The sequence below is a fragment of the Lissotriton helveticus genome, chromosome 6 (genome assembly GCF_964261635.1).
Source record: "Lissotriton helveticus chromosome 6, aLisHel1.1, whole genome shotgun sequence".
In the NCBI taxonomy this organism is placed as follows: Eukaryota; Metazoa; Chordata; class Amphibia; order Caudata; family Salamandridae; genus Lissotriton; species Lissotriton helveticus.
Window position 1 is genome coordinate 1,938,795,973 of NC_136067.1, and position 15,026 is coordinate 1,938,810,998.

A 15,026-nucleotide genomic window follows, 5' to 3' on the forward strand; every position below is an offset into this window, starting at 1 on the left:
GATTGTCAGTTGATGCCAAGTCGTTCCTTATCTTCTGCATGGTGTGTCCTGAAACTAGGGTGGCGTAAATGTGGGAACTTGAGCCCAATTATCCACGGACTCGATAATTCTCGTTTCGGTGCCTACTCGATTCACGGGTTCACACTCTGCAGCTCTGGGCATTAGCCTGCTTAATCTCCACTACGCCCCCTCCCCCGCGGCGGGATGCCTGGCTTTCACCTTGGGGATGCCCAGTACGGGTATCTCACAGGGAAAAGCCAGGACGGGTTCCCAAAGCAAGCGCCGAAATGCCTACGGGTAATCGAGCGCTATATAAGAACGCATAATAATAATAATAATAATAAGGCATTTGCACTGTTAGCAGATCATGGTACAATGCAGTCCTAGTTCATTTCATCTAGTCCTTCATGGACCTGATCTTTATCGCTGGCATTAGTGATGACAACGTCCTTTATCTTGGTTATATTCAGCTTGAGATAGGACTTAGAACGATAAGCTTAAAATGTTGCCAGATGCTGAATTAAATTTGTGTATTGTCCATGCCTGTTGAAAATCACTGGCAAGAGGATGGAGCATTGGCCATCGCTTCATATTATGAGGATAGACACAGACCAGTAGGAGCACCTCTGCACCAGTTGGGATCTGTTCTTCTAGTATGACTCAGACTTCAACAAGAAAACACCATTGAGACCCATTTCAAGAGTGGGGTGTTGATCGGGGCTTAGAGATTGAGGGCTTTGAAGGTTGCACAGTGATCAGCAGGACAAGCACCATTGCCCTCATGTTTTTCAGGCAACCATATTATATACAGATCTATACAAGCAGATCTATTGAAACGAGATGGTTAGCTCTATTATGGGGTAATATTACCACCGTAGTGTTCTTCTGACATAAACTACGAGGTTGAAGGCCAAATTGTTTGTAAATGTCACAAGATCCCCAAGATGACCGTGTTTCGACCATATTACACATGGTAGCTGTTATGTTTTTTAATCATAATTCTTTATTTGGGGTAGTTAGTTTAAAAATGCAGTTTTCGTCGATTTGCTTGCATACACTGATTTGATGCCAGTTGTGTGTTATTGTTTATGATGTATAAACTGAAAATAAAGTTTAAAAAAATGCAGTTTTCAAAAAAGTTTTAAATAGCACAAACAACTCGATGGTATTCGACCGCTGTACATGAGCACGAGTTACATTGCGCAAGGACACATTATTATTTTGCAGGCCCAGAGAGATTAGGTGATTTGCCCAGAATCACAAGATGTGGAGCCAACACTGAGGCTTGAACGTGGTTAACCAGTTCCAAAGTCGGCAGCCCTGACTGTAGCTCCACATTCTTTCCCCTTCTTTAAAGTTCAGCAAACAATGGGAAATTACTTTACAAAGTTTGTCTAAGTCTCCACTTATGGATTTTGGCTATCTGGGCCAAAGGTCCAGGACTGGAGGGGCAGCACTTGGAGGGTCAGGACTCACTCAGGCAGGGTCCAGGTGCGGGTTCAAGATGGAGGAAGCCTTTTGTATCCTTGTGGCTCTGAACAGGAGGCCAGCAAACTAGCCTTCGTGAGTCACTCTGGAGGTCCAGGGACTGATGAAGATCCAGTCCTTTAACCCAAGCAGAAGGCAGCAGCGCAACAGGGCAGCAATCTAGCATTGCAGCAGAGTGGCAGTCCTTCCAGCAGCACAGCAGTACTTCTTCCTGTCAGAGTATACACAGTTCCAGTAGTGTACTGAAGAGTTGGTATCTGAGGTCTTATTTGTATACCCAGTGCCCTCCTTCTGGAAGATGGGAAAACCTTCTAGAAAGTGGCTTCGAAGTGCATGGAAATTCCTGCATCCCCTGCCCTCGCTTCAAGCTGGCTACAGTGACAATTTGGATTCATTAGGTACCTTTGTGTAAAGGCAGAGCACAGGCTATTCAGTTACAAGTGGGACTGTGCTCACCCCCCAAACCCCAACTGATGGACCATTTAGGTACATCTAGTCTCTCTATTGTGTGACTGGGAGGGATTCACAAAGCCTTACTGTCAGTTACACTCAGCCATGTAGGCTGTAGGCACAAAAGGGCTAATGGCAGAAAAATGTCAACTTTCTAAAAGGTGCATTTTCAAAATTGTAATGAAAAATCTAACTGTACCATTAAAGACGGTTTATCATTACAGTTTCATAGATTCCAAACATATCACAGTTACCTGCCCCAATTGGAAATTACAGCTTATTAAATGTATTAAGAAATCCCCAATGCCATCCTATGAGAGGGGAAGGCCTTACAGTATTACACAGCACCCTTCTCAATGGGCTTCCTAGGGCCTGCCTCAGGGGTGATTTATGTGCAATAAAATGAGAATTTATGGTTAGCAAGGGAGTTTTAATGCCAAGTCGGCTTGGCAGTAAAAAACTACATTCCGGCAGCAATGGCAGACCTAGGGTATGTTTTACGGTGCTACTTAAGCAGGTACCACAATAAGTGCTGCGGGCCTATTAGCGATACCAAAGGGGATGATGGACGGAGTGTTTGAGCAAATCAAACACTCACCCCCAGTCAACTGATCTGGTTTTAATCCATCATCATTCTTTAGCTCACTCCGCCGCCCCAGTTCAGACATAACCATATGCAAATCAGTCTGACCCTGTGCCTCATGGGAACAGTCCAGCCTGAACTGCCAAGCCATGTCCTCCCTGGACCGGAAAGAAGGATCCTGGGACCGGTTTCTGGCTAACCAGACGTCAGCAGCCAGGCTAGCTTGAATCCAGTGGCAAAGTGAGCAAGGGACCCACGTCTGGGCATACCGTGCCAATTTAGGGCGAGCAAAGCGATACCAAAGGGGATTATTAGTAGCATTTAATTTACAGGCTCTGGGTATTTTGCATACCACTCTGCCAATTGGGTATAAGCCAATTTAACCATGTTTTGGAGAGAGAACAAGCACTTTAGCACTGATCAGCAGTTGTAAAGTGCACAGGGTCCTAGGGCCAACAACAGTAAGTGCAGCAAAAACGGAGAAGGTGAGGCAAAATGTTTGTGGATTCAAAACAGAAGAAGTGATGGATTTACTGCAGGGAAGTCGGAATTTTTGTAGGTGTCATTTTTGTAGATGTCCATAAACAAAGCTTTATTAATGACTGTTATTATTATTTTCATTAGTTACATTTATAAGACGCGACAGCTACCCAAAAAGGGTTTCCCGGCGCCGGGCAGACCAAGGAAAGTATAACAACTTAAATGATTACTGGTTAAAAAGCCAAGTTTTTAATGATTTGCGAGATTGGACATACGCTGTTTCGTTCCGAATACATGTGGGAAGGGAATTCCAGAGTGAGGGACCAAGGTATGCAAACGATCCGCCACCCATCCGAGATAGTCTGACTCTGGGCGCAGAGAATATCCCTAGAGTAGATGAGCGAAGGCTTCTAGGAGGCACATAGGAAAAGACCAGAGACTGCAGATAATGAGGGGCTACACCTATTTTGATTTTGAAAATGTAGCTCAGGGCTTTGAACTCTGAGGCCGATTAGGATGGCGGTTAATCCGCATCCCCCGGGCCGGCGGAAGCCACCGCCGGCCCGGAGGATGCGGATTAACCGCCGCGGCCACAGACAACACCCACCGCCAGATTAGGATGGCGGTGGGATTGCGGTGGGACCAGCGGCGGACGGCTGGTCCATCCGCCGCTGATCCGCGGGGTGGGGAGGGCTATTTGGTGACGGTGTCTGCAAGACACCGTCAGCCAAATTAGGATGTGCACGGACACATGCTTTTCCGTGGCGGCTTTTCCGCTGTGGAAAATCATGTGGACTTTGGCGTTCGGGGGCTCGTTGCGGGCCCCCAAGGTGTCAGGGGGTGGGGGGTGCACATGGGGGGGTACCTATGGTACCCCCCAACATTTACATGCACAAAGCGGCAGGCACCGCACAGTGCCTACCGCTTTGTGCATGAAAATGTAAAACATGCAGTTTTAACATTGCGGCGGGTGCTGCTTCAAGCAGCACCCGCAGCAATGTTAAACATACAGGATGTGACCGCCAGGGTGGCGGTCACATCCTAATTTGCACGGAGGGACCGCCGCTGCCCCTGCGGACGGTCCCTCCACCTCTGGGGTGGCGGACGGACGCAAGTCCGTCCGCCATCCTAATCGGCCCCTTAATTTGGTTCTCAACCCTGAGCCGGTGCAGGTCTCGCAGGTGGCTGGAGACAGAGGTGACTCTAGGAACCCTGTAAAGTAATCTTGCAGCAGAGTTCTGAACCATTTGCAGCCTTCGAGTCACCTCCTTGTTGGACCCTAGGTAAAGAACATTACCGTAGTCCAGTCTTAAGGTGATTAGCGCCTTGACTACTGTTCTCTGGGTGGGCTCTGGCAGCATCCAAATGATCTTTTTTAGCCACTTCAGGATGCTAAAACATGTGGCGGCCACCTTGACAGCTTGATGTTGCATAGTTAGCGAGTCATCAATGATGACACCCAAATTATGGACTTGATGGGGGTTGAGGAGGTGCACCCATCTCACAAGGCCAATGCTGTGGGCCCCAGATATCTTTGTTTTTACCCAATATCAAGACCTCGGTCTTCTCTCCGTTAAGCTTAAGGTAATTAGCCTGCATTATGCAATTATCCCCAAGTCCAGCTGCAGGGGGGAAAACTCAGCGGCATTCTCCAGAGAAAGAGAGAAGATAATCTGGGAGTCGTCCGTGTAAGAGAACCGGGACAAACCGGCATCTTCAGCAACATCAGCTAAAGATCTAACGTGTAGATTGAATAGTAAAGGGCTAAGGATGAAGCCCTGAGGTACCCATAAGGTGAAGGATGGGTGTCGGAGCTGGTGGTTGGCGAAAAGACTTGGAAAGAAGGGTTGGCAAGGAATGAAATGAGCCAATTTAGAGCTGAACCGCAGATGCCTAATGATCTTAATGTTTTCGCTAATACGGTGTGAGACACTGTGTCGAATGCTGCGCTTAAGTCCAGCAAAATAAGGGCCACCGTATCTCCAGCATCCACGTGAAGACGCACCTGTGAACAACTACGTCCGTGGTGAAGTTAGTTGACCGAGCACATCTGTAGCGGTGCTATATAGCTGTAGAATGTTCAGTGGTGGGACATCCTACGGCCGAAAAACCACAGTCCTGTAGAAGGTGCTGTGTGATTTGTGTGTGGTGTGCCTCCTCGCTAGGTAGAACAAAGAAAAAACAAAGGTGGTGATGGATGGAGCGTTGACAATACAAACACTCACCCCCAGTCAACTGATCTGGGTTTAATCCATCACCTTTCTTTAGCTCACTCCGCCACCCCAGGTCAGACATGGCCATATGCAAATCAGTCTGACCCTGTGCCTCATGGGAAAAGTCCAGCCCGAACTGCCAAGCCATGTCTTCCTTGGACTGGAATCAGGCTTCCCAGGACCGGTTTCTGGCATTACAGCCGTCTTCAGCCGGGCTTGCTTGACGGGCTTGGCAAAGTGAGCAAGGGACTCACGTCTGAGCATACCCTGCCAGCTTAGGGCGAAAAAAGAAAAACCAAAGGTGGTGATGGACGGAGCGTTGACAATACAAACACTCACCCCCAGTCAACTGATCTGGGTTTAATCCATCACTTTTCTTTAGCTCACTCCGCCACCCCAGTTCAGACATGGCCATATGCAAATCAGTCTGACCCTGTGCCTCATGGGAACAGTCCAGCCCGAACTGCAAGGTCCAGGGAAGACATGGCTTGGCAGTTCGGGTTGGACTGTTCCCATGAGGCACAGGGTCAAGACTGATTTGCATATGGCCATGCCTGAACTGGGGTGGCGGAGTGAGCAAAATAACGATGGATTAAACCCAGATCTGTGACTGGGGGTGAATGTTTTGCCATTGTGCAACATTCCGTCCATCATCTTGTTTGCCTCGCTAGGTAGAGCACATAGTGGTGGAGGGATCCGAAGGAATGCTTTATGGAGAGAGGAGTGAGATGCTCAAAGTAAGTGAGGATGGCGATCCATGAATCGAAGGATGTTGTGGGCTTCAAGCATGGGATTGAGAACAGCTGCTGAGCAGCATTAGTTGACTTGGTTCCCTGGGTAATACATTGCATGTATAGTTTCTCAGTACCACAAAGCACACTTTATTTTAAGCTTAAAAGTTTAACCATATGTTTAAAAAATATGCAAATATTCAAGTCCGCCCACGTCCCAGCTTTGAATACCCATGCTGTTTTGTGTTAACCATCTATTGCTTCCACAGCTGTGTTTGCCACATGGTCAGCGTGTGGGTCTTTGGCACTAACTCAGTAAAAGATGGAGATGATTCTGGTGCAGGTGCTGGGCTTGTTGATTGACACTGGATGTTCATTATATTCCACAGAGACTCAGAAGAGAGAAGATCAAGGATCATGGGAGGAGACAGCATGGGTAAGTTTTTTTTAGGCATGTGGTACACAGACATAAAGACAGATGGGACCAAAGGCATTTGGCCATTCATCTACAGTGCATGCCCGTGGCAGTCATTTAATGGTGGCTTCTTCCATTGCAGAGTTCTTCATCACTCTCATTACTCATGCAGTTGCTTAACCCTTTCTCAGCGGGGGTAATTCCCCCGCTGTGCTGGGGGGCGGGGTGGCACGCACAGCGCCACTGTGCTCGTGACGAGCTGAGCTCGTCATGACCGCGCCCATTTAATGGAACGCTCAGCACAGCGGGGGAATTAGCCCCGCGTGTGAGCGTTCCAACGGTCATGACGAGCTGAGCTCGTCATGATGAGCACCCGAGCACCGTGCCTCATGACGAGCTGAGCTCGTCATGAGCACGGAAGGAGTTAAGGTTACTAAAGAATCACTCAAAACACTGGAGAAGGGACACACAGTGTCAGGAACATTGACCAGTCAAACGGGTTTCCGTGGGGTTTTGTAAAGACAGGGAAAAGCAACTCAATTTTGACTCATGATTTTTTAAAATAAAGTCAAAACCACATTTCCAATAACAGTGATAATTAAAGATTGACTCTAAAAGGGATCTAGATCAGTAAATCAGAAAACCATGAAGGTTTATTAAAATGCAATACAGAAGGAAAAAATATGGTAGGTCTCAATAAGTGAGTGAAGGGGTTTAGAAATAAATTGCTGTAAAGGCCCTCAGCATTTAAAATGGATGCAGCATGAGCAAAGTCTGAAAAATAGTCCAAAGCGTGCAGCAAATCAATAGAGAAACTGACCCACCCTCAAATAAGGGCTTTTTTATTTTAAAAATACATTGTCAAACCACTGTACAACAGTGTAGAGCAGTGGTGACAGGGAACAAATCTGTCTATTGGAAAAGTATTACGCAAAGTCCCATTTTCCCTTATTCTCTCTCAGGGTACCCGATACTGGGTGACGATGAAAACTTCGAATGATGGATCAAAAGTTGGATCCTCAGACTCCTGAGGAGACCGTTCAAGTGGATACCAGTTGAATATCGAAGAATGATAGTCCAAGCTGTTATAACTAGCGGAATGGACTATGGCAATGCCTTGTATGTGGATATGGCAGACCAACTATTTACTAGACTCCAGGGGATTCAAAACGCTGCTGCCAGGCTGGCTTGAAACATGGACAGATTCAGATCTGCCTCAGCCTGCCTGTCAAACCTGCATTGGCTGCCTATGAGAAAACAAGCCCATTGTAAGCTTCTGTGCCAATCTTATGAAGCCATTTTCAACACTGGGCCCATAATTCTAAAGGCCAAAGTGGAATGGCATATTTCACCATGCAATTTGAGGTCAGGGAGCCTGACTCCCGCCAAAGTCAAGCGAATAAAAAAGTTAGAACTGGCGGACACCTTTTCACTTCTACAGCGTGCTTCTGGAATGCTTTACCCCAAGATCTCCATCTTATCGAAAACCATCTCTGCTTCAGGAAAAAATTAAAAACTTACTTTTTCAGCGGTTAATGTTTTCTTTGAGGATCTTATTTTCAGTCTTGTTCTCACAGTTGTAGAGAAAGGTAGGGAGCTTTCAAGCGTCTTGATAGCCTCTTCGCAATGAGTGTTTTGCTCTATAAATAAAATTCATCTTGTTTTAGAACCAGCCACAAGAAGTCCCAACTAAAGGAAATTTTTCTAAGTCAGTTGGCATTAGAGCACAGTGTTATGTGAATTATTGGGCTCGTACAAGTATGATCTGAATTTTCCCTACTCAATGTTGAATACCCCTACCTGTCATGAAGCCATTTTGGCCTTTGTGTATTAAGGATGTAATCGCCCTGGTTATTCTGTTGGCTAGCACCTTTCCTAGGATTTTACCCTCTGCATTGATCAAGGAGATGGGTCTGTTCTGGGGGTTGACCTGCATTTTTGACAACTTAAGATAGGTGCACTTCTCAGATCATATATTTGCATGAAGCATATTCATTGTTAATATTTTGATTATTTTTGCTAATGATGAATCATAACGATAATTACCGAATACTATAGCTGCTTTGATTAATCAACTCCAACAGTTTAAAATATAAACATGGCCATATAAACATCTTTTTATAAAATCATTTTGGGGGGAGAAACTTAAAAAGAAATGGAGCTGAACAGTTGCATCTTCCTTTAATTGAAGTAGTTGTCTCTGGTTAGGAGGCATAGTGACTTCTTATCTAAACTTAATTAACTAAACAGGATTTCCGGATTCAAGTTATTTTTATTATTATTGTTATTGTATTCATTATTGTTATTATTATCGTCATCATCCTCGTGTTGTTCCTCTTCTTTGCACTAGTAGTATTGTAGTAATAGTGTTTGATTAGCATTGTTTTTGTTGTTAATATTATGGTTATAATTGTTATCATCATTTTTATTATTAGTGTTATTGATGTTATGATTATTTTGCTCTTGTTATTTTTGTTATTGTTTGGTTTGTGTTACTTTTTTTATTCTAGTTAAGAGTATTACATAGTTTGGTGAGGAAAAATGTATATTTTTTCTTCAGTGTACAATGCTGCACTTGTGACTTGAAAGGTTTGGATCTATCGTAGGAAAGTTCATACCAGCTGCCAAAGACTCTAGACTAAAAGGCTGCCAACATTGGAACAGGTGTTTTATAACAGTCACGTCAGAGTGTCCCACACAGATAGTTATGACACGTTTGTATCAAGACTGATTTAGGGTCAGTAACATGAAGTGAGAGATTCAGAAATCTTGCAAAAATGATTTTTCACCGCGTATATACAGAACATTCATGCAGGGGCATGGTTCATGTACTTGTGGCATTGCAGAGCCTGAGAACGCCACCTCCAGTGCTTTGGTATATTTCTGTAAGCAGGCACGCAACGTTAACTTGTTGGGGACTCTACGCACATTTTCCAAGGGTTCCCATCATTTTGCTTTGTGCCCCAGGGTCATGTGCCATCCCTAGATCTTTGACCAATGCAGAAAGGCATGGACCCGAAAAAAGTAGATGGCATTGATTTCTTTTCCCTGACTGATTCCCAGTTATCACTGCAAGCCTAAGTTTCCTAACTGCAAATAACAAACACATAGATGCTTGTTTTAACCACTTGGCTGCTAAGGCACCTGATGAGCTTCCATTGACTTTCCATTGAAATCAATGGAAAGTCCATGACGAGTTACCCTTGTCATTAGCGCTGAAGTGGTTAATAGCTATACATGCTGTTCCCTATTCTTTAAGTAAAAATCACAAATGGCTACATTTATGTGAGCTGCTGTATCTTAGAAATGACAAAATTCACACCTGTGTCTGAACAGGAGCCATACCTGTTTGGAGGACTCAGAAAACTTCCTGCAAAACAGTCATATCACAGCACTGCCAGGAGGGATAGAAGAAGCATATTGAATTTTCTAAACAAACACACTTCTGCTACTTTTCCTAGCCATAATTTATATGTGGCACATTTTCAGTTTAATTTCAGAAGTCCTTTATTGCCCTCTAAAAACATTTTCCATACCACTTTTTTCCTTCCTAGCTCCAGCCTTTCTGGTCAAAACCAAATACTACCCCTCAACTTGGGGAATGCCCTCCTACAGTTTGTTTTCAAGAATACGTTTTGAGAAAATGGCACCTAAAATCTTTGATTTTCCTATATTTAACAAACATAATCCTGAGGTTTTTTTAGGAATCTGCAAGATTATTAGCTCTGCAAAAATTGTAGGCAGATGCCTAACATCAATAGACTTTGTCATCTTTGAGAACCTGTCCATTGTGAGTAGAATATCTTTAATTGTGGAATAGGCCCATGTGTAAATGCTGTTTAAAAAAACATCTCTGATCCGAGAAGCGCCGTAGCTTGAGTTAATAATCAAAAGGGATTGTTTTAGCAACATATTAAAGTATTTTGTTTGTCTACTTCAGAATCTGACATCTATGCTGAAATTCCAGATGAGACTTCAGCTCCCAAATCTACAAGTAAGTTATATATAAGTTAGGCATGCGTCTCATAACCTGTAATGATGTAAAGTTGGATGGTTGAGGAATGTTCCATGGAGCACAAACATTCTTAGGAAAAGTAAAGTACCATACCAGTATGGTGGAGCATTGCCTTAGTGGCATTTGTATGTGTACGTGATACATTTGCACTTGGATCTTAAATGTAGATGCCTTATGAGAGGATTTGAGGATTGGCTTAATCTCTTTTCAAAGCCACCTATGAACCTGCTTGATTAATTCTTTACCTTTTGGAGTCGGTCTACTTAAGAGTCATCCTACTTAGTGTCATGGAAGAAGATTAATGTCAGAATGTTCGTGTATCCTTACACTTTATGAATTACTCTATTGTTTATTCATTGTTTGTACATTTGTTTCTTGTGGATATCCTAAAAAGCCTGATTTTAATCACCTACCCATAAAGCAGCAGAGGCCAGCCCCAGTCAAGGAAGCTGACAAACATTGCATTAGTTCAATTAGACTTGTTGTTGGTTTAGGGCTTAGCCACATACAGTAAAAGTCAAGGATTATGTATGGGAGAAAGTTTTTAACCTTACCAAGAAACATGCTTATGTCTTTGAAGACAGTGCTGATTTGAAAGTAGAATTCCAGACCTATGGGTGTCTAGCTTTTTCATTCATTACTCCTGGCATCAAGGCATGAACAAAGAAGTTGAGAAGATGATGGTGGGCGACTTGGGAGAAATTGTTGCTGGCCTACATGGTGGGATTGTGCATGGGGTTCTGCCAATTACAGTAATCCATTTTGCTTTAACTTAACCTTCAAACTCTCTGGGAGCACACTGGGGCAGTCTGTGGGTCATTATAGGTCGTAGAGATATAACTGGGCCGAGCAGTGTGTACTTATACAGTTACTTTACTATCTCGTAGTAATTATTATTTTATGTGTCTCAGTGTCAGGCTAGTGTACTGACTTCTAGGCAGGACAGTGTCAAGAGCTGCACTGAGAGTGATAGGCAATGCCATTTTACAAAGTGTATGCCAGTAGTTGAGGCCTCATCAACAGCTGGGGCGGTCCTATGTCCTTGTCGGTCAAGGACATAGGACATTTTGTATAGTCAATATTCTAGCTTGTGAAATCTGTGTTTGACAATAGGAGCTTCAAGGTCAGTAGAACATGGTAATTCCTACATGAAGGATAGATTTTAGGATGTATGATGTAACAACGCGATCATTTAGATCGCGGTAGATTACATCGCTGTTTTTACAAAGCAAGTTGTTACAACGACTTGTGCTGTAGGGCGCTGGACTTAAGAATATTATGATTTACTATTCCAACTCCAGCCTACGTACAGTAGGGAAGGTGTTGGAATAGTAAATCACACTATTCCTTAATCTAGAGCGCCCTCCATTGCATGTCGTGGTTTCGACTTGCTTTGTAAAAGCATTGATCTAAATGTACTGCAGTGTTTTGACCGAGTTGTTAAGGTCCTTTCCCTAGATTTTATGATGAGATATAATGTAGCAAACATTGAAAAAGAACATATTTACAGAGTGGTTGAGAGTCACATAAAAAGGAGCAGGTAGTCAAATTGCAAATAATTTGGTGAAATAATATGCCATTTTTGGGACTTGCTTTAATCTTTCATCTTCCTTTATGGAGTTTCAGCCCACAATAAAATGCAAAAAATAATTATTTTGTGGGTGAACATTGTCACTCCCTGAGCAGGTTCTTCAGGAGTATTCCTTATACCCTAGCACATTTGATTTTCACATAAGCAAAGGTACCTAAGTATCATGAGAATACTGGCAGTAATGCGTAAAGAAACTTGGTTACTTTACTTTTGTGTTTTTTGTTTTTTCACCACCAGGGATATATTGCATCCAAAAATAGTTTTCCCAGCGGATAACCCCTTATCTTACACTCAAATGAATTTGGGGAATACTGTTCACATCTTCCCACCAGAGAAGAGGATTTACTTGTGTTCATGGTATTAAATCTTAGACAAATTCCAGGGAGGAACTAGATAAGAAAGAATTGTGTCCACAACCCAGTACATATGTATGTATGCACAAAATCTTAGGGCATGATCACATTGTAATGCCCATTTACACCCCTGCTTGTATAACTGCTCATACAAAGAAAGATAATATATTTTTATAAGTGTAAAAATATATTTTGTTTTTTACACTAGTTAAAAAGGGGTATTTGCACATGCCAGCTAAATGTTTGTGTTCCATCATCTTTGTGAATCGGTCATTATATTTTTGCTAAAAGGAATATCCAGCAAATACTGATCAGCAACTAGCTTTATAAACACAGCTAGTTTTGTGACGTCCTTCAAATGAATGAGGCTTGAAACTAATAGCATGCTGAAAGTGATGGAGAGCAGTGACAGAAGTCATAATATTTCTTCAAATAAGGAACCACCATAGATACTTTGGCATTGAGAAGAGTATACTTTATGAGCAGCAGAGCGCGTACACAACAAAGCATGTGCATATAGCTCATCAGCTATTTCAAATGTTTACTGAGATGCACATGATAGTCAGATGCTCAGAAAAACAGAATGCAAACCATCAGTACAACAGCACTTCAATGTGACAAAATTACAGGATTGTAAAACGGACAAGTCATTTGTCTTACAAATCAAAAGCAGGTTCCAACTCCTGGCAGACGTGGAAGATCAGTCTGAGCCAGCTGCAGACGCAGTCAACAATAAATGGAAACGGGTCTCTTCAATATATGTGAAGAGCAGTGAAATATGTCTGGGGACCAAGCCAAGGAAGAGGACAAAATATGACACATGGCAAGCTATTAAGGACAGGAGGCCAGCAAAAAACAAACTTATGGAGGCTAAATCTGAGAGGCTGCAGGCGAAGTACAAGCAACAGTACATAGAATGGAGGAGTGGTAAATCTTGTGTAACATACAACACCCTTCTCATGGCTATGCAAGGCAGACTGCTCACAACAGAGAAAGAGCAGGAAACACTTTGGGACGAGCACTTCAAAGACTTCTTAAACAAACAAGTACCAACAAGCGAAGCAGACATCCAAGAAGCAGAGACAGACGTGTGTGAACATTGCCCCATCACATAAAAAAGACATTGTCACTGCCATCCGCTCTCTCAAGAATGGAAAAGCTCCCGGCCGAGACAACATGAATGCAGAAATGTTTAAGGTGGATGCTGAAACATCTGCCGAGAATCACCAACCACTATTTACATTGAGTGGCAAAGAAAACAGTGCATCCACGTAATTGATTTTGAGAAAGCATTTGACAGTATCCACCATGACAGACTCTGGGATATACTAGGGGCCTATGGCATGCCACAGCAGATAGTTCCCCTCATCAAGAGTTTCTCTGATAATTTTACCTGCAACGTAGGAAATAGTGAGGATAGCTTCGAAGTCAAGACCTGTTGAGACATGAATGCGTTGTCGTAGCGTTACTCTTCAACCTAGTCATTGACTGGGTGCTACACTGTGCTCCTGAAGACCAAGTCAAAGGCATCGTATAGACCTTATTCTCTAAACTGGATGGACTTTTCTATGCGGATGACATAGAATTGCTTTCTCACATACAGCAGCTTATGCAGAAAAAGATGTCTCGCCTCAACATCTATGCACAGCAATTAGGCATGAAGATCAACACAAAGAAATCAGAAGTCATGACACTCAATATCCCAAACCCTTCATCAACCAAGGAGCTGGAGAGGACATAGCCATGATTGAATATTTCACCTACCTAGGCAGTACTATCAGACATGATGGAGGGGCCGGCATTGATAGCAAGAGCAGACTGAACAAGGCCAAGAATGCCTTCAGGATGCTGAAGAATGTGTTGAGACCGTCTCATTACAGCACAACACCAATCTGGGCTTTTCCAGAGTTGCGTTCTGTCCATATTCTTGTATGGACCAGAATGCTGGAAGATGCCAATAAGCGACATCACCATCAACCTTCTGCACCAGTTAACCAAGGAGAATCTTGAGTATTTTCTGGCCACAAACATCTCCAACCAGGAACTGCTCACCAGATGCAACCAAGACAGCCTTGGAATCATCATTATGAGAAGAAAGAGATGGATTGAACCCACCATCAGAAAAAAACAAGACTCCATCACAAGAACAACCATCCACCAGACCCCAAAAGACAAACAGAAGAGAGGCAGGCCAAAGAACACCTAGAGGGGTACTGTGGAATAATAATAATAAATAATAATACTGTCATTTGTAGAGCGTGAACAGCTACCTCCTAAGAGGTGTCCCGGCGCTGTAGCAACTGGTGGCGTGCAAGGCAGCCTGCATTAAACAGAGAAACCAAGGGATTAGCCCTGATTGAAAAGCCAGGTTTTGGCTCCCTTCCTAAAAATGGTTTCAGAGGTGATTTGTCGCAAATCGCTTGGCAAGGCGTTCCAGAGCATGACAGCCCTGAGCGAAAAGGAGCTGCCCCCTAGCCGTGCTTTCCTAACTTGTGGGGTGCATAGCACGTTCTGGGAACCAGATCGGAGTGAACAAGACTGCTTAGACGCGCCAAGCCCCTGCTTCAAATAGCAGGGGCAGGATCGGTGGAATGCCTGAAAGGCTAGGGTTAGGGCCTTACATTTTATTCTATTGGTGACCGGCAGCCAATGCAGTTCCTTGGGATGCGGAGAGATATGCTGCTTGAATAGGACGTGTTTAATCAAT

General features: G+C 43.6%; 1 protein-coding gene across 5 annotated transcripts in view; it reads left to right on the forward strand.

Moving 5' to 3' along the window:
• PTK2B (protein tyrosine kinase 2 beta) overlaps positions 1–15,026 on the forward strand; it is a 500,318-nt gene that overhangs the window by 378,846 nt on the left and 106,446 nt on the right. For all 5 annotated transcript variants that reach the window (XM_078649940.1, XM_078649942.1, XM_078649937.1 and 2 more), the window contains 2 exons: positions 6,335–6,381; positions 10,301–10,354. In XM_078649940.1, coding sequence (XP_078506066.1) covers positions 6,335–6,381; positions 10,301–10,354 — 101 coding nt within the window. The remainder of the gene's footprint in view (positions 1–6,334; positions 6,382–10,300; positions 10,355–15,026) is intronic.